The 24564-nt window shown below is 41.8% G+C and overlaps 1 protein-coding gene across 1 annotated transcript; it reads left to right on the forward strand.

Moving 5' to 3' along the window:
- Positions 1-659: 659 nt before the first annotated feature.
- On the forward strand, positions 660-12234 carry gad2 (glutamate decarboxylase 2; the record flags this gene model as incomplete). Its single annotated transcript, XM_079181484.1, has 16 exons — positions 660-735; positions 1038-1100; positions 1271-1423; positions 2091-2324; positions 3717-3807; positions 4666-4778; positions 5354-5469; positions 5834-5913; positions 6373-6427; positions 6590-6706; positions 7376-7440; positions 7549-7627; positions 7765-7914; positions 8748-8855; positions 10504-10593; positions 12061-12234. The coding sequence occupies 16 exons, from the start codon at positions 660-662 to the stop codon at positions 12232-12234; spliced, it is 1764 nt and encodes a 587-aa protein (XP_079037610.1).
- Positions 12235-24564: the final 12330 nt, after the last annotated feature.

Genomic DNA, 24564 nt, shown 5'->3' on the forward strand with positions numbered 1-24564 from the left:
GGACAAAATGTTGGGGATGGATGGAGTCACGACGCACGACGCGCGACGCAGTTCGTCATGACTTGAAGTGCATCACGATGGGGCTTCTTTAGTGACGTGATATTTAGGTTGGATGCAATTAGTCGCGTGTGCGCTGCATATGTACCAGCAGCTGTAGCTTATAGGTGCTTTATTTGACGCCGCTTTTTGGGGGGGGCTGCAGTTCGTTTTGATTTTATTTTTATTGCACATTTTCATCCAAACAAAGTCGGCATTTCACCGCAGTTTTTTTTTTTCTTTGCGCCTGAACTCTTAGCACTGTAATTTATAACATGAAGTGAGGAGAGCGCCGTGCGCTGACTGAGTCCAGTGTTTGCGGATTTTCTCTCTTGGGAGGACGCTGCTTTTATTCCTCGTGCACCTGTGGACGCCTGTAAAAAAAGAGAGCACACCGGGGACGTCTTTTTTCTGTTTCTTTTTTATTTTCTCCATACGTGTTTTTATTTGTAGGGGCTCTCCTGCAGCATAGAGCGACTGTCGGATGCGCGGCGGGGTTTTCAGCAGTCGGAGAGGTCTGTTGAGATTCAGCACCACATCAGCTTTGAACAGCTCCGGGTCGTAGCGTGTGGATGGGCTCTGTCGGTCTCCGAGTCTCCAGCAGCTCCTAACTACCGGCAACAATGGCATCACAGGGTTTCTGGTCTCTTGGCGCAGATAATGCGGGGGCCAATACCGGGAGTCAGAGCCCCAGCACGCGTGAGTGGCTGTTTTTTTGTTGTCTTCAAACCACCTCTGATGGACCAAATGCGATGCTCTGATTCCAGTGCATTGTCTCGATGCATTGGGTGAAAATCCAAACAGGCCTGATGTGTCTTTTAGTCGTCACATCTGCTTTTACGGATTTTATTGTTTCTGCAGGATGCAAGAATTCCGTCTAAAGAGCTCTTTTAGTGCTTCTTGCATGGCGCTTTCTTTTTGTGTTTGTTCATATCTTAAAGTTGGACTCTGAAACCCGACGCCTGTTCATCCGTATTTGATTTATCCATTCTCTCTTCCAGCCAGGGCTTGGTGCCAAGCGGCGGCCCAGAAATTATCCGGAGGACTCGGATCGAAATTATGTGGTATGTCGGCTCACTGGCGGAGGAAGTGGAGGGTGTGTGTGTGTGTGGGGTGGGGGGGGGGGGGTTGGGGGGTTGGCACGCACGCTGTTTTCACCATTATATTTACGGCTCGGCCTCGTCAGGTTAATACAAATATGTCCATATTTCTTTTTTTTTTGTGATGTCCAAAGCGCTGCTAAACGTCGCGGAAGTGGAGAAACCCGCCGATCCGGCCACCAAGCAGCCGCCGGAGACAGAGACAGAGGCTGCCGGCTCGTGCGGCTGCAACAAATCCTGCAACTGCACCAAAGCTCCCCTGGTCTTCTCCGACCTCTATTCAACAGGTACAAAAGCATGTCGTACAAACCTGGACGTCAAACATCTGTCACATCTGTCTCGTTGAGCCACAGCTTGGCCTCGCTTTGGATTATCGTGATTTATTCAGTGTAAACATGTCATTTTATATAGTTAGTCATTTTAAATGAAAGAAAAACATCGTGCAATAAATTAATGAACACGTTGTAAATCGACTTTATGTCAATAATGTTCATTTAAATGTCATTTTATTGATTTTTTCATGAGGGGATCCGCTTTATTCTTTGTTCCCAGCGTGAATAAAAAAGTATATATGAAAAATATAATGTAAATAAATGGCAGAACTTGAAATGGATCACCATCCTTATATATACATCTATAGCCTATTAAATATCGACAATATTCTGCGAGTTAAAGATAACATTTTTCTGCAGTTTTTTGGAGAGGTCACCTTCAGCAGAATCTCTTGATTTGAGGTGTTGAACGTCGCAGAAACTTCAAAAACTTCCTTAAATGTTTAGACATGTAAAGATGTAACGAAATGTGGGCTTTTTTTGTCCCGATTAAAGGCCTGCAGGATCATTTACCAGCAAACAAACAAAAAAAACCTACACTTTGTTCATCTTAATGTTGCATGAGGCTCTCCACAGTATAAATCACAAGATGTCTCCCACGCTGCTGCTATTCTGTCTACAGACCTGTTACCTGCCCTGGACAGCGACGCCAAAACAATGACCTTCCTGCAGGAAGTCGTGGATATTTTACTGGCCTACATCGTGGAGTCTTTCGACCGGGAAACGAAAGTTATTGATTTTCATTACCCGAACGAGCTGCTCCAGATGAACAACTGGGAGCTGCAGGGCGAGCCGGCCTCGCTGGATGACATCTTGATCAGCTGCCGCGCGACCCTCAAATACGCCATCAAAACAGGTCTGGATGTTGGGCACGTGCGTGACAAATAGCCTGCTTTATTTCTGACTTTTTTCAGTTTGGCATGTTAGGAAATATTCCCCGCTGCACCTTTTTTTTTTTTTAATTCATGTATAAGGCCTAAAGTCCGGCCTGCAGCTTGTCTTTACGTCAAATCACCAGACATTTAATATCTTATAATAAACATAAATATTAGAAAATGTATAAAGAGAAAATATCTATAGACAGAGTCACTGCAAGTCCTTAATTACAACACTCGAATATGTAACAGATGATCAAATCTACCAGAAAATCAGTAATTGGTAAATACAAAATATCTTTTAGTAAATACCAACTCCATTTTATTGAGGAATATCCTCCCAAAAATGCATAGTATAGACAGAATAACACAATCTTTGTTTAGAATAAATAAATGATGTCTGTTAAAAAAAATCTACCTGGAAGTTGTCCTCCTCCACCTCCTCCTCCTCCTCTTCCTCCTCCTCCTCCTCCTCCTCCTCCTCTTCCTCTTGGCCACCAGACCGATAAATGCAGTGACGCAGTAAATCTGGTTCACCTAGTGGGAGATAATAGGCTAATAACCGCTCTTCATAGGCCAAGTCCATTATTCTCTCCTCGCTGACACACTGGAGAACGCAGCACGAGACAGATTTCATCCCTAAAACAACTAACACAGATATCTGTTTTTATAGATTTATTTTGGCGACATTTTACTTTAAACCGTTTATAAACATTCAATAATAAGCATATAACTGAAATAAGGACATTTTTAATGCACAGTATTTGTCAGCAATCCTATCCCCTCCTATGACTACACCTTTATATTAACTGTCTTTTACTATATTGTCATTTCCATTACATCATATTAACTGAGTTTTACAGTAAACATTTATAAACTGCTTATAAATGCTGGATTGGAAGGATTAAAGTAAAGTGTTGCACTGTAGGTTTATATTGTAAATTAAAGTGAGACTTTTACTTCACCTTATTTAGGACACATTATGTTTTTTGCATATTAAAAAAAATAGATATCCACATTTAATTTACTCAGTTTGAAAGCTGCTCTGTGTGATGTATTCTGTTTTACAAATCAAAGGTGGGAAAACCCAATTCTGGTGTTTATACCCTCCACTAAACTCCTCCACTAACAGATGCAACACCAACTGCATTCATTATCACTCAAGACGATCTAAACGTCACTGCAGCTGCATTTGTAAGCTGCAATTAACGCGTTTAGAAGATGACAGCTTCTGTTTCTTTTGCACAAACTCAGCATAAACACACGGGAAGCGTTTTTCAATTTTCCCGACACCAGATCAAATGTTGAAATTGCAGCCGCCTCGCACGCTTCCTCTCTCATTTTCTCCTTTTGCTGCTTTTATTTCCCCTCAGCCCATCCCAGGTACTTCAATCAGCTCTCCACAGGATTAGACATGGTGGGACTGGCAGCCGATTGGCTAACGTCCACGGCCAACACCAATATGTAAGTATGTGGCCCAGTGCTTCATCATGATTTCAAATGGTGATAATGACAATGAATTCCATTTCCGGTCCATCTGTATGCCGTCTGCACGGGCCGATAGCGGCTTGTTCTTTTTTCACTCAATCATGGCAAATGAAAAGGGTGAAATGAAAGGCAGATCCTCCCCCTTACTCCCCCCTTACTCCCCCCTGCACACCTCCCACCTCTGCCTTTTATCCCTCCCCCTCACCTCGGATCTCCATGGGGATTCAAAGGGAGAAAATTAGCCCTGAAATTAAATTCAGACTAATCTCAAGCTAATTTTGGGATGTGTGTGTGTGTTTTTGTGGTGATAAACTCTGCAAGAGTCAGCCTTGGCAACTGTGTGCCACTGCAGAATACGCCTGATGTTGACACAAAGGGGTGGGGGGGTTAAAATTACTGCAGCTAACACCATGTATTAGTAGAAACATATAGGAAATGTGCTTTTTGGTGCAGCAAGGATGATGAAAATGTGAGATTTCTGTACAACAAAGAGCCCTGAGCCTCTGAAAGCGAGTACATTTTGTTCAAGAGCATGAGTGCAAATCAAGACATTGCCTCTTTTAGAAATGAAGGCGAAGCCTGTACAACCAACAATAATTCTACATGTTTTGAGCACAAAATATATATTGTTACCCTTCAAGTATTTGATTGATTCAGTGTTTTATCCGCCTCCTGCAAGAGCAGCCAATTTCACCTCTAAATATGTCCTGAAACACACAAACTGCAGAGGGGGGGGATAAAATGTCCGTTTACTGGCTATTTTTCACGGGGATGGGTCACGGCACATTTTGTGTAACCAACCTGCAACCATGTGATGTCCCTTGTGTAACGCAGGTTCACCTATGAGGTGGCTCCTGTCTTTGTGCTGCTGGAGTACGTCACTCTGAAGAAGATGAGGGAGATCGTTGGCTGGTCGGATGGGCGAGGAGACGGCATTTTCTCTCCTGGTATGTTACGGCGACGCCAACCCCACCACCCCTCCGTTTCACTGGAAATGGAACTGCCTGTGTGTGTGTGTGTGTGTGTGTGTGTGTGTGTGTGTGTGTGTGTGTGTGTGTGTGTGTGTGTGTGTGTGTGTGTGTGTGTGTGTGTGTGTGTGTGTGTGTGTGTGCTGTAATGTGTCAATTTGCATTTTGATGATATAAATGGAACTCGTTTCAAAGCCAATTATCATAAAATGATTTTTCCAACTCAAGCCCCCACCTCGTCTCCCTCCAATCTCTAATTTCTCTCTTGCATTTCTGTGTGACACGTGAGGAGGAGCGATCATTGGGGAATTTGATGACAAAGGCCGTGATTGGCTTTGACATTGTGGACAGTTGGATGCTGTGTCATCCCTCTATACGCCCTCGATACGCTGTAAACAAAGGATTTTGTTGTTGTTGTTGCTTCATTATTTGAAGCATTCACGGACATTTTCTTAAACCCGGCTGTGAAACCCTGCATCACTCCCACGAGACTCTCCCAGTTCAGGCTGTGACACTGACTGGCTGTAAATCACTGAGCCCTGTCTGTCCTCCAGGTGGTGCTATTTCCAACATGTACGCCATGCTGCTGGCCCGCTTCAAGATGTTCCCCGAAGTGAAGGAGAAAGGAATGTCATCTGTTCCCAGACTGGCGGCCTTCACATCCGAACATGTAGGATTTATGTTTCAATTCAGCAGATAAACACTGTCAATATGTGTGTATTGGATCAAATAATGAACGTTTGAACGTTCTTTTTAAATGAAAAGTCAAATACCTTCCTCTTCTGTGCAGGAACAATGTCAGATAGTTTTGCACATTTTGGTTGTGGCTGTGTTTGTGTGTTTATAAAAGTGAAATATGAAGGAGATATGAAGGTGACCGGTGTGTCTCTCACATTATATGTCACTTCCTTCATCTATAAAGGGCATTTGAAAGATGCTGTGAGCAAAAAAAACACACTCAAACTGCCGTTTGACAAATGTACACACATAAGGTGTTGCACAGATAGTTAAACACGACCTCCGTTATCTTTCAGAGCCATTTCTCAATCAAAAAAGGAGCAGCAGCTCTTGGCATCGGGACGGAGAGCGTGATCTGCGTCAAAGTAGATGAAAGGTAAAGTCGGCCTCTCGTTTCTGCAGGAAGGGAAAATATTAGAAGTTGGATTCCACTGGTGGAAAGTAACGTAGTGCATTTACTCAAGTACTGCACTTAAAGTGGTTTGATTAATTGTTTCCTTTTTTTTGCTATTCAGAGGGAAATATTGTACTTTTACTATTTTGCAGATAAAGATTTAACCTAAAAAGAGACGTGATAAACTTATAAAACATCATAGATCAAGTTGATGGTTTCCAACCTTTTTGGCTTGTGACCCCTTACAATAAACTAGAGTCTTTAAGCACTAAAAGGCTGCTTACACATTGCATTGCATCAAGTAGGATTTTGCTTACAGGACTTGTACGTCTAATGTAGTATTTTCACGTTGCAAATGATCTGAATACGTCTTTCAACACTGATGAATTCACAAACAACTCGAGAAGCAACTGAAGCTTGTTTTTTGTGTGTTTTTTTCAGTGGTAAAATGATCCCAGCTGACCTTGAGAAGAAGATACTGGAGGCGAAACAAAATGTAATGTGACTCACATTAACAACACCGCTGTAAATACTGCAGATATTACTTCAACCAGCCTTCATTGTCTCTCACTCAGTCGGCTGAAACCGCTGTGACGAGGAAACACGTTGGCATTGTTATCAGCCGCTCTCACGTACGATCATTTCCTGTCCTCTGCAGGGCTTTGTTCCCTTCTTTGTAAGCGCAACGGCTGGAACAACGGTGTACGGAGCCTTTGACCCTCTCATCGACATTTCTGACGTCTGCAAAAAGTACAACGTCTGGATGCACGTGGACGTGAGTGAAAGACGTTCTGTATAAACATCTCCTGTTGCGTTATTTAAAACTCTGTTATAACCTTAGCAAATATACCTCTCCACCGGAGGGACTGTAGTGGAGGAGTACACAGAAATACTGAGCTCACCAGTGACTTTGACAAATCTATTACGTCTGTCTGGCCTCTAACTGCTGGTGGTTGACCCAGATAGGAGCCAGCCATTTCCTATCTAACACTGGGGATTAGAAAAACTGGAACAGAGGCTGTAAATCACCTCCTCCACTGACTTTGCCATCATGGGCCCTCTCACTGAAGGAACTCTATCTGTTAATGAAGGTGATTTAGTCCTGACAGGGGGACACCTCTATTAAGAGACATAAATGGCCTTATCTATCATCCCTCAACTGGCTGTGATGGAGGGAAAAAAAACATCCTGCTTTGTAGCTGCTATTTCTGTCGGGATATGTGGATTTGTGGACGCAGAAATAAGAGTGTTTGAAGGCCTTCTTAACTATATAAGGATAATCCAGAGACGCTTGTAAAAAAACATGTATGCTTCTGACATTAAGAGCTTTTTGGAAGCTGACATCGGTGCCCATGTTGAAAGTGAAGAATGCAGTGTCCCTTTGAGGACTTTGAAGTTGTATTTACAGCGTCACATGATAATGATTGTGGGTCTGTGCTGTCAGGGTGCGTGGGGAGGAAGTCTGCTCATGTCCCGGAGACACAGGTGGAAGCTGGATGGAGTTGACAGGCAAGTTACGTTATTTGGGAGGGGGGGGGGGGGGGGGGTGGACACAATCTGACAAGAAGCTAAAGAGCATTTGAAGTGACGAGGCACGGTGGTTGTTTTTAACTGCAGGGCCAATTCAGTAACATGGAATCCACACAAGATGATGTCCGTCCCTCTGCAGTGTTCAGCCCTGCTGGTCAGAGAGGAGGTAAGCCTCTTCGTCTCATACACACACACACACACACACACACACACACACACACACACACACACACACACACACAGTCCATCTGAGTACTTGCTTTTCTTGTGGTGATTCTAAACGTTGTGGGTGTGATTTCGCAGGGTCTGATGCAGAACTGCAACCAGATGCACGCCTGCTACCTGTTCCAGCAGGACAAACACTACGACCTTTCCTACGACACCGGGGACAAAGCGATGCAGTGCGGACGCCACGTGGACATCTTCAAGCTGTGGCTCATGTGGAGGGCTAAGGTAGTTTGCTCTCTTGCTCATGTTTGCATGCAGCTCTTTGAAATACAGTTGTTGTTTTTGTGTGACGTCGACCAGGCGGCAAACTCCGGTTCTGCCGAGTGAAGCCGATGCAGAAATGTCTTAAACTTGCATTCTCTCTACTGACCAGCAGGGGGCGACTCCTCCGATTGCAAAAAGAAGTCAGATTGTATAGAAGTCAATGAGAAAATGACTCTACTTCTCACTTGACTTATTACCTCAGTAAACATGAGTTTATGGTCTCAACTCTAGTTTCAAGTCCTCTTCAATACAGCATGATGTCCATTTAGTAAGTTATGGTCCATTTAGAGTCAAACAGACCATAAAGCAGGGGATGCTTTAGGGCGAGGCTTACTGTGATTGACAGTTCACTACAAGAGCGACATTATATATGCATGACAGATGCATCAGTGTCGAGACACTGGATTAAATGCACATTTTGGACATTCTCATCCAATTTTTCCTGTTTCCAATTATTTACACTGGCGGGGCTATCAGGGCTGCCCAACGTTGGCCAACCAGATGTTTCTAATAGATTCTGACATAGATTGTTGTTTTTTGGGGGGGATTTTGGGAGGTAAATGGTCTTTAAATATTTAGGATCCCAAATTCTTAAATATTTTTCATAATCTGCCAGTGAGGTAAGAAACAATGGAGAGACAAAGACAATGGTTCACGGACAAAAGCATTTAAATTAAGGGAACTTTACCATTTTGCATCTTAACAGTACAATACAATGGAGTAGGTGTTTGCTTCTGGCCCCTGGACCCCCATTCAGTTTAAAAACTAACCGATTGAAACGTTTCCTTGGACAGGGCACCATCGGGTTTGAGGCTCAGATCGACAAGTGTCTGGAGCTGTCGGAGTACCTCTACAACAAGATCAAAGACAGAGAAGGATACGAGATGGTCTTCAATGGGAAAGTACGTCCACATTTAACTTCCACTCTGCACAAGAATCATTATGCAGCCGCACAATCAGAGGAGAGTAGCCGACATTAGTCCACGTTGCTTCTCTTACCTCCGTGTGTTCGGTGTCATTATGGGTGACTTGATTGACGCGCAGCGTGCTCCTGCTTTGTGTTGGATGAATGCCATTTTTAACTCTAGCTGCCAGTATAATGCACTGCTATTATGTTTCATGAATAGCACAGCGGCCTGTAATTGCTCATATGCATATGAATGGCGGCGTCTGAAATATCCTCTGCAACAGCCCAAACATACGATGGGGTTATTAAGCTAAAAAAAACCTTTTACAGGAGAAGTGCTCGGACACACAGAGTCATTTATAGTGAAAGCTCTTTAACGTTTCAAGACTTATTGTTGCCTCGCTGAGCCACAAAAGACTGAGAGCATCATAACCCAAAGGGGTGGTGGGGGAAAAGCCAAGTCTTCTGGGCATCGGCCCAGGTGTTCACTTGTCTGTAGCTCCCATCGAGCCGTTACATCAATCTGATGTTGAACAAACGACGGCGGAACCAGAGCGGGTCGTATAAATGAGGCTGGTGTGCATGGCTAGTCAGCTGTTGGTAATGAATGATCTACACCTCGGCTGCTCCAGCGAGGCTTCACATGCCAAATAAGAGAGCTGCGTTGGCTTTCAGACGTATAGAGGATGTCTGAGGAGGAGGCAGCTACCTGTGTGATGCTGGGAACACATAATGGCTTCCTTTTTTACGCCTGGAAAGACTTTTTTTTACGCTCTGGCTTGAAGTAATCGAGGGGCTGCGGTTACTTTCAGCGCTTTTTATTTTGTGGTATCTGTAGGATTTGATTGTTAAATGTGTGTGTGTACTGCATCTATATTAATGATGTTTGTTTTTAACTACAATGTTAAAGCCACTCTGTGCTATGGGATTATAGCATCTCCTAAATTATTCTTATGGCCTAAAACCTCCATAAATTTGTTATTTATTTGCCACTTGAGGGCAGCGCAACAAGCTGTACGGCTGATAAATGTGAGAATATTCACTCTCCTTTCAGCTCTGTTTCACCAACTGCTGAAGGAATGTCATGTCCTTTCGCTGCTAAATGCTCGACAGTGATTATGTGTTGCTAACTTTGTCTGTCTGCCAGTCTGGGCTGGTGGAGTGTTTGCTAAAATGACACAAACTGAGACTGAAACTAAACTGGGGATGCACATATCAGTCAAGTGGAATCAAAACAAAGAGCTCTCTGTACATTTTGGAGTCTTGTAATAGTTATCTGTGTTTATTACTATGAGCAATTATTTTTGCACTACTCATAAAATATTGAATACAGCAGCTTTATAATGGCTAATATTGTTAGTTTTTCATTATAATCTGCTTGTAGTCATTTGTATGTGATTGTACAATCTCTCAAATGAATACATTTTTTATTTTTAGAAAGATAAAAGCTAGATAATCCCTATGATTTTGATGCTACCACAAAGACAAGACAAGTCAAATTCTACACACAGTGGCTTTAATTTGAACAACAGACCAAAATAAAACAATGAAAGTCTGTAATATTGAAGTATTCCTCATCCTTCTGTGTGCATGTTTTGCTTTGGTGGCGGTTTATTGCTCACATCTCTCGTGTGTTCCCCCAGCCTCAGCACACCAACGTCTGCTTCTGGTACCTCCCTCCTGGGATCCGCTACATGGAGGACAACGAGGAGAGAAAGAAACACTTGCACAAGGTGGGCGAGCGGAGATAAGAAGCCTGACTATGATATCTACCAAAAACACCTTTCACTGCACCTTTCGTTTGCGCTACGAGCCTTTCACTCCTATCCAGTTTGACCATCACATGTCCCCCGTCATCAGGGACAGCATGGCTACCTCTTATCCTCTGGATTAAAACAAATACTTTGCCATACATGAGGTGTACTTAGTAAATTGTGACAGTGTTGCTCACAGAGGGGCATCACAGGCCTGACTTAAAGAGAGTGAGGCTATCCAGTTAGCTAACGGCGGCCACTCAGAGGATCCCACAGCAGCGGGGGCCTACTAATTGACAATTAGGACAAATAGATGGGGGACGTGCCGCCCATACAGAGAGCTCTCTACATCTGTAAAACCATCCACCATAGATCGTTTGTCAAAGCACATCAAGCGGAGCGATTTCCTTTTGTTTTTCCAAAGTTTGATTGAAAAAAACGCAGTGGATACGCCTCACTGAAACCTGAGTGTTTGCACAGCTCGCTGTTTTTCCTGCAGACTCTGACACTCAGATTGAGCGATGATGTCATGTTGAGGAAAACGTCCAGGCTGGAGGAGCTTGATTTCCACGTGCACTTAATGGCTACTTCTGAAGGATAACTGGAACATTGTCAAAAGACATGATTTGACAGCAATCTGCAGCTGTTGATTGATTATTTTACAGAAACACCTGCAAGAGATTAAAGAGGGATTATGTGAGGAGAGCTACAGGACAGAACTCGCCGCTGCACTGCAGCCTTTAACTTAAGTAAAAGTACTTGTTACAAGTCCTGCATTAATGAATCTACTTCTGTAAAAGTACACATTACATTTATATCTAAAAACACTCACTATATAAAATGTCCCCTCTCAGAGACTTAAGTCAATGTCCTGAAGGATGATTTTATTTTTAATCTTATGCATCTTAGATAGTAATTTTTAAGTTCTTATTGCTGTCAGGAGGATCATGCGATCGGTGGCTTGTGTGCGTCTGTGAGTGATTGTGCACCTCTGTGTCTGTCCACGGCTAATCTTGCATTCTGCAGCAGCAAACAGCATTTTATTTTGGGTGCTCATTCATCGCTGCATAACAAGGACCTCTCGTGGTTGCGGTGACTCAAATGTTCTCAAAACACCTTTAATTGCCTGTTTTATACTGGTATTGACGTAGTCCTCTCTAACTACTCTTAGGGGGGCCTGATAGTACAGCTGAGTGCATTTTCTCATAAATTGGATGTACTTAACTGTATTTCAGTACCTCTAAATTGTACTTAAGTAATGTAGCATACTTGAATACACGTACACAGCCCTACAAGCTCATTTCATTGTTTGTTTTGTGCCTCGTAGTAAATAGATATACTCGCCTGCTTAAATGAACCAAACCAATGGAACGATGAGGAGGTTATACAGTGTTTGATCTTCTCTCTGCTTCTGTTTATTCACACTGTATGTACTGACCCTTTCAGGTGGCTCCAGTGATAAAGGCCAGGATGATGGAGTACGGCACGACCATGGTCAGCTACCAACCGCAAGGAGACAAGGTCAACTTTTTCCGCATGGTGATCTCAAATCCCGCGGCGACCTTCGAGGACATCGACTTTCTTATCGAGGAGATCGAGCGACTCGGCCATGATCTATAAGACTCACCGCACCAAATCCTCCTGTACGTTTCCCCCTTGACGGATGAATTGTTTGTCGTGAATGTACTGGTAAACGTTTTTCTTTTCTCTCTCTCTTTCCTCCAAACGTCACATATTTAAGAGTATATTTGAGGGGGAAAAAACGATCTACAGATATATATATAAATATATATCCATATATTATGTATTGTAGCTTTGCCGTGGACTAACTTGGTCCAAAGCTATGTAAAAGTGCTTCTGTCTGCCTTTCCTATCGTGTAGTAGATCCCAGTTAAGTGACGTAACTTGTACTTTTTGTGATATGAAACGCTTGTGCAATAGGTCGATGAGGAAGAGTTTTTATTTTTGGGATCATTTCTCGTTTGCAGAGTATGTTGTTAAGTGCCAAACGTGGTCGTGTTCTATTGTAACTTTACAATTTAAAACAAACAAAAAAAAAGCACTTCACCTTACCTCAGCGTAATCAACTGCCTTTACATCTGCACATAGTACGTCAAGCAGTGATGTTGGTCATTTTTCTCCTGACTGGTGATGTATAGCAGCTCCAGCACATGTTAGACAAACTGAAGCAGGCCGTCAGTAGTAAATATGTACAAAAGAAGGCATTTCTATCAAAACTACACAACAGCAAAGCATTTATGAAGGCGTGTCGCTCCATCATGCTTCACATCGGCCTCCGACAGTTTGATCTGCAGCTTACGACACTTATTTAATATTGCAGCAACACTTTATACTCATTTTACATACGCAGTTCTCTCTGGTGTATTTAAGGTTGTAAAGGCTCATTTTGTTGTCATATCAAAGTGGAGAAACATTTCCAACCAGGCTGTATATTTAGCTGTGCTGAGTGTGCTTTACATGAGAATAATTTACATTGAAGAGGTAACGTTAAATTATAATCCTTAATATTATTCTTTATTTAAACCCCATTGTTTTACTTACGATTTGTGTAGCCATTCAAAGTATTGGGAGTTTTTAATCGTCTCTCTTTACAGTAGTTTTAAGTGTTGGTGGCGGAGCTTTGAACTTTGGTTTAACGTTTACTTTCGCAACAAAACTATTTGGTTAGGGTTAGGGTGGTTTGGGTTAAAATAAGTAAGTTTGTTGGGTAACTAGCGTTAGTTAAGTGGCGAAGTTAAATAACAAAACTACGGTAAATTAAGTCACCGTTAACTTAGTTTCACACAAAACATGAACAGCGGTCTCGTGGGTGAAAGTCCTGTGTTTGACAAAGCTGAAAATGTTATCTTTTTGGGCCAGTGGGCATCACATGCCATGCAGTACCGACTGTGGCCACTACTACTACGCAGCGCCCAGTTGTTCCTGGCAGCTTTGTCGCACACTTTCTCTTATCAAAATGAAATGTTAAGGATTATAACTTTAAAGAAACCTCTCATCTACAGGACCATAATGACTGAAGTTATATGTGTCAGTGGTGTTTTTGGATCAAGGGTCTTTAAGAAAACTGGGAACGGGACAATAATGGCGTTTTGTCTGAGTAGAGGAACTTCACCAGACTTGCAACTACTGCATACCTGACATCTATTGCACTGAATCAGGAGGAGGAGCAGCCCTTAGCATTGCAACTGAGATTTCTTCTTTAGTCATTCACAAGCAATATTTGAGTATGGGTCCAATCTATACACCCTGCAAAACAAAAAAATCTAATTCAAGCATACAATAGTTAACGATAATCAAGTTTGCTACCAGCTAAACTAAAAACATGCTTACTGTAGGCAGGTTAGCTGATGGAAAGTGAACCCTGATTTTAATAAAAGCAGGGCGTCACTTGCATTTTTCATTAGAACAAGTTAGAAAAGCACAATTTGCTCAACACGGTCGCTCAGTGTACAATCACTTTTGATCATAGATTGTAAATAGTATTTCAAGATGTCCTAAGTACATATCTTTGTGTATACATAAGTGTATATAAGACGTATAATCAGAGACTATTTGTGAGGTAAAGTTATTCATATTTTCTCTATCTTCAATATAGATTACTTGTATTTTCATCCTGTTTGTCCAAAAGGCTTTTCTCCTGTGTGTGTGTGTGTGTGTGTGTGCGTGCGCATGTGTGTGCGTGTGCGCGCGCGCCTGTGTGTGTGTGTGTATCAGATACTTGACTTGGTTTGTGACTCTTCTAGCTATTTCAAAGAAAACGTGTTTCAGGGACTGGCTTTAAAGAAACCAACAGATTTCACCTCGAAACACTTGCGAGTCTTTTGCGAAGAGACTCTGGTGTTTTGATTTTAAATGAATATGCAAAGCCGTTTTTCACTCTGAAGCCCTGTGTTTTTGTGAATACTTGACAGTATGTGCCAACGTGTACCTTAGTGTGTTTGTAACTGTGTTGCCTTAGTATAAATTTGCCAGTATTGTCTAGTTTTCCTCCAAAGGGGAGGTTGTGCACTTTAGAGTATATACACATGACCTAATAACGTGCAATGTCCAATCGTTGTTCATAAGTTGATGTTTAAAAAAAGAAAACTCAAAAATGTAACTTGGTCTGAATGTGACATGCATCAAGGGTCTTTTTCTTTTGCATTTTACAGACATTTATGAAAGTTTTACATCCCAACAGAGATTAGCCTCGGGTTTAACGTCCGTTCTCGATTTATTAATCCTAATTCCCAGATTTAAAAAGAAATTGGCGTGAACACTGTGACACAGACAACATCAGATTTATTACAGCGACACAGGAATCTCACTGTGGCGGTCTTGGAAAGCCGGACATCTTTCTTCTCTTGCTGCTGCTGCTGCTAGACTTGCTTCCTTTGCACGTGCATGCGATGCCTTGCCTATCCAGCTTGTTCGATATCTCCTATATATCTATTTCTCTCTCTCTATATATATATATATATAAATATATACAGTATGTGTAGCTCCTGTAATTAGCTTTAGTGTCCGACGTATAGCTTTAGCCTGTAGATTAGTGCACTGTCGCTCTAGCCTTTACATGTGATTCTCTGTGTCTTGGGCTTCCTGTAAAGTTTCTCTGTGCCGCAAGCATGCTAACCTCGCCTAGCATTGTAATCCTCTCCGCGCTTGATCTCACTATCTCTATCCTCTGTCTTTCTTCTTCTGCTTGAAGACTGTCGCAGCTCTGAACGTAAAGTATTATATATCGATCTATCTATCTATCTATCTATCTATCTATCTATCTATCTATATGTGTGTAGTCCCTCAGCATGTCTCTCTGAACGCTCTTTTCTGCTCTGCACCTGTACGACCTTTTCTCTCTTTCTCTTCCTGCTTCGCCCTCCTCTAGCAGTGACATTGTCACCTCGCGCTTTCCTCCAACGTTTCTCGGCTGCCCGCTGTCGTTCCGTTTTTTTGGTGTGTCTGAGTGTGTGTTGACTCGTGTCACGGTGCCACAACGTCGCCATTTTATTTTGGTTTCACCGAAAGGCCCTTGACTCTTTGGGATGTATGAGAAACAGAATCAATAAGATGTAAACTTGATTGTCCAAAAACTTGTCCAATACAAGTGTTGTTAGCCTTTAACAGAAGTATAGAAAATATATATATATATATATATAAACCCTGGTTTCTTGCTTACAGGAATATATTGTTTGTTGAACAATTAAAATCCCTAGTGCTCAGAGTGCAGACCACTTTCACGTGTGATTTTAAATCGTATGTTCTGCAAACTGCTGCGCTAGCTTCTCTCAAACATTCATTTGTCCTGAACTATATGTTACTGTTGGGAAAATATAAATAAATATTGTCAAAACGAAGATTATTGGAATCTGTGTTTGTTGTGCTTCAGTCTGTAGGTTAAAAACTCGATGTTACGTGACCAGAAGAGTTTGTTACATAAGCTGAGGAGAAAGTCCTTGAACAGTAAAGTGGGACATGAAAGGTGACACTTTGACAGCGGTGTCAGTGCAGCATTGTGTAAATTATAGATCGATGGTACTCACAAAGCATCAATTCTGTGTCCAGACTGGAATAAAGAATGCACACATGTATAATTACACGTAATCAAATATAATAACCTTACATAACTAGTATTTTCATGAAGTTTATGATTCTGTTTTTAACAGAATATCTGATTATGTACAATGTAAAACATAGAACTCAAGCAATAGTTTATATTGCACTTTTCGTTTCAGGGGAAACATCAATGCTTCATATAAAAGCAAAAAGAATGTATTGCTCAGGTGCATGAATAGAGACACTAACACGATTAAAACAAACTAAACAATACTAATCAAGCATGCATGAGAAACCACCACATGTCACCACATGTCCTATATTTCTTATATTTATCATTCCTTACTACTTATATGCTGTACATATATTGTGTTATATGGTGTTTCATTATGAATATTATTGATATTTTGCGTGGTCTTTTGTTAGTATATTATGTGATTCTTTGTTTCTTCCTATATATTTTTGTGCCTATGTGTGTAAGAGCAACTGCATCAAAGTACTTTCCCACCGGGATCAATAAAACAGTTCTGATTGTGATACTGATAGATTAAGTACAGATTCAAACACTTTTTTTCACACAAAATATATACAAAACAATGACAATAATACAAACATAACGGTTTCATGTTTCTCGTGCAACTCCAGCAAAACATTCAAGATGTTTATTGTCACTGTGGTTATAGAAGTACAATCGTGTGAAGTGCTCTCGCAGGGAGGATCCATAAAGGAAAGAAAAGTAATTGTAAATACATAAAGTTACATAAAATACAATACAATAAGTATGAGAAGCAATACAAAATATCCATATGTGCTATTTTTGTGAGAGGCATCGCTGGCAGGTTACAAACGTCTCCCTAGATGGCACTGCAGCTCCACACGTGAGTCATGAGGAGCAGCAGGGACCTTTACTAGAAACAGACACAGCAAATGTGGACGGAATCTTTGCCAAATAAAATTGATTTTCTGTTTATTGTCTCAATTTTTTTTTTACTGTAAATCATTCCTGATTACAAAATCCTTTTATGTCCAAACGAAAGGAAAAAAAGCATCCCAAAGTATGTAAAAGGTTCCCAGATGTTTTACCTCATCTTTCCCTCTCAAACACAGATAAAGAGGAAAAGCACCTCGTGGGAATAATCGCCGCCTCTGTGACAAAGACTCACAACCACACAAACCTTATTTGTTTTATTTAAGTGATAGGATAAGAAAGTGACACTCCGTGTTTTAAAGAAAACATCTGGGCGGCACACTGTATCAGCTGGCTCTGCATGAAGCCGCTCAGGGGAAGAGGATGGTTTGAACATTACAAATGTGACATGTAATCACTCAGTTAACTGTTTCCACACCGTGGGCTTTTGCATGATGAGGTCATTGATCAACACCTTCAGCTGCAGCTTCGGACTCTAACGTTGTCTCACTGTGGAGACTTTGCATGTTATCTGGTCGACACTGATGTTCTTCCTGTATAGCTGTGCTGATGATCTGTGTACCCCTACACAAGTAAAAACACAATGTTACCTGAACCAGAAGAGTTTTATTTGGTACATAAATCGGTGAGAAAGTCCTTGAACAGCAAATAGGGACATGAAAAGTGTCTCTTTGACTACAAAGCTCTTTGCTGGGGGAGCAGCACTGGAGCAGCATTGGATTTTCTCCAATAATTTGCAACAACTTTTGTCTACAAATTTTCTAATTTTAGGGTGGTGCTACAGGAGAGCTCATGGAGTATCGAAAACTGAAATGGTTCATCCTCTGCATGAGCATGTTCCATACATTTCAGTGCAATCTGCCCCTTAACATTTTGATATACATCTTTTTACGAATAAGTAGAAGTTGTGGCCTGATGGGGGCTCTAGTGGCATCTCACAACACTTTAGATCTTTTGGGGATCATGACAGTCTACGTAAGTTTTCATCCGCTAGTTTTCACTGTACCAAATACTAAATTTAACTTATTTGTAGAGCCTTCACACAAGGCAGCAAAATCATTAAGTTATGGAATTAAATGTAAAATCTAATCAAATTGAGTGGATTCTGTAATAAAATAGGCAAAACCAACTCTAGCAATCTATAATAAAAGAAAGAAAAACAGCAAAAAAGTAAAATCTAATGCGTATCTCATCAGTGAAAGTCAACATTTGACTGGAATGAAGCTGGCCAACATCTTCATGCACACATGAAGTCAATATGTGAGCTGTCCTTGCTCACAGCCCACATGGGGAGTTTTACGATCCGCTCCTCTTGCTGCAGAGCCACAGAGACAAAGTGACTTGTCAGCTCATCCTCCATTAATTGTCATCAAGTAATTACCTATGTGTGGTCTTGACATTACATTTTGGACTCATTCGGTGTCAGGAGACCAAATTAATTTCAATCAACCTTGACACGCTGCCTCTGCGGACTCTGTTATCTCCACAGTCTTCCACAGGGCGTACACATATTCCTCTTTACAGATTCAAAATGAATAATACGAATAATGACTAAATGACTAAATGCATTTTCTCAGTGATCAGAGATGTTCCCACATGAGCATATCACCAGCGTCTCCTGGAGGATCTGCTCCCCCGACCGTTATAGGAGCACATCACAGGCCTTGTGAAGCCCCGACGCTCTAATCCCACGTGATTACACAAAGAAGAGATGAGCTGCAGTGTCCAAACACACGGGTTGCAGACGAGAGAAATGTAGCAAACATGTCATAAAGTAGAAGTTAATCTTTTTCCAGACTGTTGGGTGATTTATGAGCAAAACACTAGATGGTGAAGTGAAGGCTTGAGAGGGGCTTACCAAAGCATTCTGACTGAAAGGCCAAAAGGATTCTCATGCTTCTATAAACGACTGAAGTCTTTCCTTTAAACAGACCATATGTGTGTGTGTGTGTGTGTGTGTGTGTGTGTGTGGCGGCTAAGCCGAGCCAGATGTTGGTGTCTGTTGGAATTGGTGGCGTTCACCTCACAGTCCTCCGAGCCGTTGAACTCTGCCTCTGCCCTGATGTCAGCCCAGGAGCTGCTAGGTCATCCATTAGTGTTTGGTTTCACTTTGGTGACACTGCACGGCTGACACATGAAAGCCCCGGTCACCTTATAGGGGAGAGGCCGCATGCTTGGTTGACAGCAGATGACACATTATTTTTTCTCGGCCGGGAGTTTGCAGCTAATCGTGGATTTGTTGGTTTGGAGGTCGAAAGAGTTTCAGTGTGTTTTAGGTCGTTATTCAGGTTTTTACTGTTTTGATTCACTCTCACCGCTCTCATGGCATTATTTCCAGATGTGGCATGTGGCGTGACTTTGGTGTGTGTGTGTGTGTGTGACACAACACAGAGACAACTGTTCGTTCAAAACAACAATGGTGGCTCCTGGAGAGGTTAGATGCTGCAATATCTTCAGTTACATCAGAGCTGGAGAGATTTCCTTCATAGAAAGAAAAGCAAAAAGAAAGACACTGAAGAGAGAAAAGATGTTTTCAATCAGTTTCATTGACTGATGGTTCAACAAATCATCTGCCAAGTAATTTTTGAAAGCGACCGCCCTTTTCCAAACAGTTTCCAAACGACCGGCTTCTCAGATGGTTCTGTGTAAACAAACCATCTGGCACCTCAGGTTACGACCTTCCAGTCTCCAGCATTAAGAGCCTGACATGATACATGACCATCCACCATACTCTTGCTTTCCTCCTCCCCACATAAAGGCCACAGTTCCTCCTGCAACAACACTGAACGTTGGCACTGGACGTAAATCACGAGGTGCGTAATTCTGGGTTAGTTAGAAATGTCCCCATTTTCCCAGATCTTTAGCAGTTATTTTTGCAAATATAATGCTACCAAAACAAAAACAAGACGAAAGGTATATGAAACCTGAATTGTCAACGGCAAATCACCAAATCCATACCTGCTGGGTTTCATCTTCCTCAAAAATATAAATGCTGAACTATCACGCTTTTGTTGAAGGCTATTTAAGCCAACGATTCTCTGTTACGTCCACTTTGTTAGTCAAAGTCAGTCGTACTCATTAGCTTCTCCGACCTCGCAGTGCACCCTGCACGCTACCTAAGCATACACTATGTTCTGTTGCAAAGCACTGCACACACACACACACACACACCTCCGCTCAACTTATTGTGGTATACGCTGAGTCATTTGTATGGATGCATTCAGTGAGATAGTTAATCTGTAAGCGCCTGCCGGAGAAAGCAATTAACCTCATGGAGCACCGGGGAGTTGATATGAGTGAGAGAGCATCTCTCCGCCATTTAAATACACACCAGAGGGACTCGCTCGCTCGCATTCAGCCAACCTATTATTCATCATCAGCGCTTTAAATGGCCTCTTCATGAAGACAGCAAGACGGGCCTCACTCCCTGTTGCATATACATGTGCATATTGCACACACACACACCAACAGACTGATCCCCAATGGCTCTGGAGTTTCAGGTTGCCCTTGCAACGCAATGATGAAGGTCAGCAAAAGAACAAACTAAATGCTGCATTCCTGGTGATTGGGGACTTTACCAGACACCGGTGGGAACTATGCAGAGCCCTCGCCAAGACTGGAACAGAGAGATGCAGCATGTCCAGCATGATTATTATCAGTGTCAGTGTAGGTTTCAGCTTTCAAAAATGCCCGACAGAAAGCGAGAGTTTCTCATGTTGTAGAAACTGTTCAACAAGATAGAACATCTGAGTAATTTAAGGAGCTTGATGGTCATCTTTTTTTTTAATGTGTTTTGTCACACCATGAAACTTTTCACAGGCGGTTTAATATGAAACCCACTTTTGTGTTTTGCGGCTACCGACCTGCCAGCCCATTTCCTCATGCATCAGCAACCTCTCTAATGAGGAGAACAACACCGGCACAGATGGACGAAGGCAGGAGGGCGGAGATTGCGACAGATGAGCGGATGCGCAAGGAAAAGAAGGGATGATGGAGAGCAAGCAGTTACAGAGAAACCCAAAGACGCGTGGATGCAGTAGTTTTGCACTTACAGTAAGACACATATTGGGCTTTTAGCCGGACAAACTTATCTCAGAGGCAGAGGAAGATACAGAGAGATAGAACAGATAACGAACAACCCGAGATGTCTCGCTGATTCCTCGGCTACGACTGTTTCCTCAAAACCTGCCAGCAAATAATTGATCTTTTCTGTTTTCAGTTGTTCTGGACGTTCTTGTATCTTTCGCTGAAAGGTGCTGTGAACACACCCATTTACCTCTATGGAGAAAAAGGATGCTCTGGTTGCTTCCAGAATTCCATACTAAAGACGCTAAACAGTACGTGAGATTTTTTAGGAATGCAAACTAAACTAAACCTGTCAGAAATCGTAGTATGAAACCATCAGCAGGCGAATAGCATACAATATCCTGTGAAATATTACAATAACGTAAATTACGCTTAGTGTAATGAAATATTAATAACGCGTCAATGTAAGCTTTTAGATGCGGCCTGACCTACAACATTTGTTATCAAGTCAGCGATTCTTGCAGGTGAGACCAAACTGAACACGGAGACATTGGTACCAAACTCAAACGTAACTTTTTTCAGCATGTGAGTGTTTTTCAGCTGTAACTCCAAGTACTGTTGAAGACATTTAAAATGCCCTATGGTCTTAATTTCCGTGTTTAGATTATTTAATATTATTAATTCTCAAAAGAACCCAACAAGCTGTTTAAAAAAAAAATCAACGACATCATTACAGACTTTCTTCGCACCCCATAAATCCACTGTCGAGTACCAGTGTTGCAGCATCAGACCCGACCACATGGTCCAAACATTTCCCCGTAGACAAGAGGCCTGGGCTCTTAGAGTAACATCCGCTTCTGATTAAAGCTAGCCTGTCTCCGGCTTTGTCCTTTTTAAGTCAACATCGGAGCAGACTGGGGCCAGGTTTGGGTGAGGAGGGTGTTCACCTCGACATCAACATGCACCCATGCATACATGATGCAGATGCAAATTTAGAGTATTAAGTTAAATACTTTGCAAACATAAAAAAAGGCTCGTATTAGACGTACTGGATTTCTAAGTTTTGTGGTAACAATTCTGGACTAGAGACTCTGAAGGAACTCCAAACACACAAACCCTCAGAATTCAAATAAACTCACAACAGATGCATTGCGGTGATGAATGATGTCTCTGTTTTGCCGGAGATAAATGGTATGTGGCCCATCAAACAGCATGGCACCTTTTTGTGTGTTCACATCACAGCATTTATTAAATGAATCTCTGAATGTTTGGTTGATTATTTTATCTTGACTCGGGCATCTGATCTGTGCCAAACCTTTAACTCTTGGTTTAATGAGTCTGTGGAAGATGAATGTTGCCAGGTCTGATTGAATATCAAAGCAGCTATGATCAATCTTTTTTTATACAAACAAATGATGGCTACATATGAAAGGAGTTGATTGTATTGATGAACCCGCAGCTAGTTGTCACCCGACTCTGCAGTTCCTCTCAGCTCTATTGAGCTCGACTTACAGATCAGCTTTTTGTCTTTTCCGGCCCGCAACCTCACTATTTTGGTTTACTCTCACCACTCTCGTGGCTTCACTTTCAGCTGCAGCAGGAAAAAAAATCGGCCATTTAACCGGCTGTTCCCCATCCTGACGAAAACGCCTGTGGTACACATGTGCACGAGCATGAATGTGCGCTACACTTAAGGCTTCCGGTTTGGGGGATTGAAAATATGGCTGTCCTACAGAGTTGTGTTTCTGGCCACTTCATGAATGTTAGTTCACCATCTCCCTTTTTTGCTTTGGCCTCCAGTCGTTCCAGAAGAAAATAACTGGTTCTTTACAACAGCAGCCAGACCTTTCACTTTGCAGCTAGTGCCTAACTTTGTTGTTCTGCCATTTGGTGCTAGCTGGGAAGCATTAGGTGAACTTATCAAGGCTTTTTTGCTGGAAACATCTGCTGGGAATGTGGGTGACGATGAGGGCCGTACAACCAAACCACAACTAAAAGGCTAACTAAAGTCTGAGGCTAACTGAAATAAGCATCGTAGTGCTAAGGGGAACTTAGCTCAGGAACTTTGTCACAAAAGGCGAGCCCTTTAACATTACAATTAGTCATTTGATCCATTGTTAATTCAGAAAATAATGATTAGAAGAGCTAACACACACACTCCTCAGTTTTCTCTGTTCTCTCTCTGATGTCTCTGAAACTCTTCAAGTGCTGTGGGTCTCATTTGATCTACAGCGTCACACATCTGGAGCACTGCTCCACTGAAACACCTGTTTTCAATTCAAGCAGCCGACAGAAACATTTGATTGTTTTTCACATCCAGACCTTTTTTTTCTTCTCATTGACTCACTGGCTATTTGTTATGTTTAAACCAAGGAACAGCTCTCCTAGGTAATAGATGGAAGAAGAATTTAACCTTGATTAAGACCAATTGGAAGGAAATATACAGTGTATGACTTTCTGCAGTTTTGGCACCTATAGCTCTTTAATAAGGTTCTAAATAGGTTCAGTATGTTTGAGATTAACTGGAATGAGTAACGTCTGAATGTTAAACTTTTACCCTTTAACTTGATGGAAAATCCACTATAAACTAAATGTCAAGCAATTAATGCCACGTGAGATGTCAAATGTGTCTGGACAGGAATGCTTCACATTATGCTAAATGCATGAAAACAATTAACAGAATACGATATGAACAAGCTGGACTTAAAGTCATTCTCTGGCTAAACATATGTACATTTTATTTGGTGTTGAACAAGAGTGCATGCATTGACATGTGCAGGGAGCCCAACCACAAAAAAAAAAATAATAATGAAGTGAGAATAAATCTGAAGAATTTCCGTGGCCGGCTTCGTTGCCAACTCCCTGAAACACTTAATTATGCCTAATTGTTTAGAGGACAGAACATACACAGAGGCAATTAGGAACGATATGCATGGGCGACTCCTCACAGGGAAACAGCATTCAGGCAAAAGAATAACAAAGTATGATGTTTGCACATTCCATAATACTATGTTAAACTATACGTGTGCAAATAAACGTATGATAGAGGCTACCGCTGCGTGTACTAATGAATACCAACACTGCCTATTCAGCGCTTTACCACATACACATATTTTTATGCTTTTCTCATGACTGACAAATATATGTATTCTATAGTGTAAATACAAAAGTCACGTTTTATAAAAGGCAAATAAATATCATGAAAAACAACATCAAATACCAACTCCTGCTTAAGGGAGTTTACCTAGCGTGTGTGTATAGCTATTTCATTAATCTTCAGAGCGTTAAAGGGATAGTTTGACATTTTGGGCAATGCATGTGGACAGTTTATGTCACACAAACACGCAACGCATTTCCTCACAACGTCAATATAATGTGGAGAAAAAAACCACGGAATGAGGTTGATTCTTCTGAGCTTTTGCACTTCGAATAACGGCATC

The sequence above is a fragment of the Pholis gunnellus genome, assembly GCF_910591455.1.
Source record: "Pholis gunnellus genome assembly, chromosome: 20".
Lineage (NCBI taxonomy): Eukaryota > Metazoa > Chordata > Actinopteri > Perciformes > Pholidae > Pholis > Pholis gunnellus.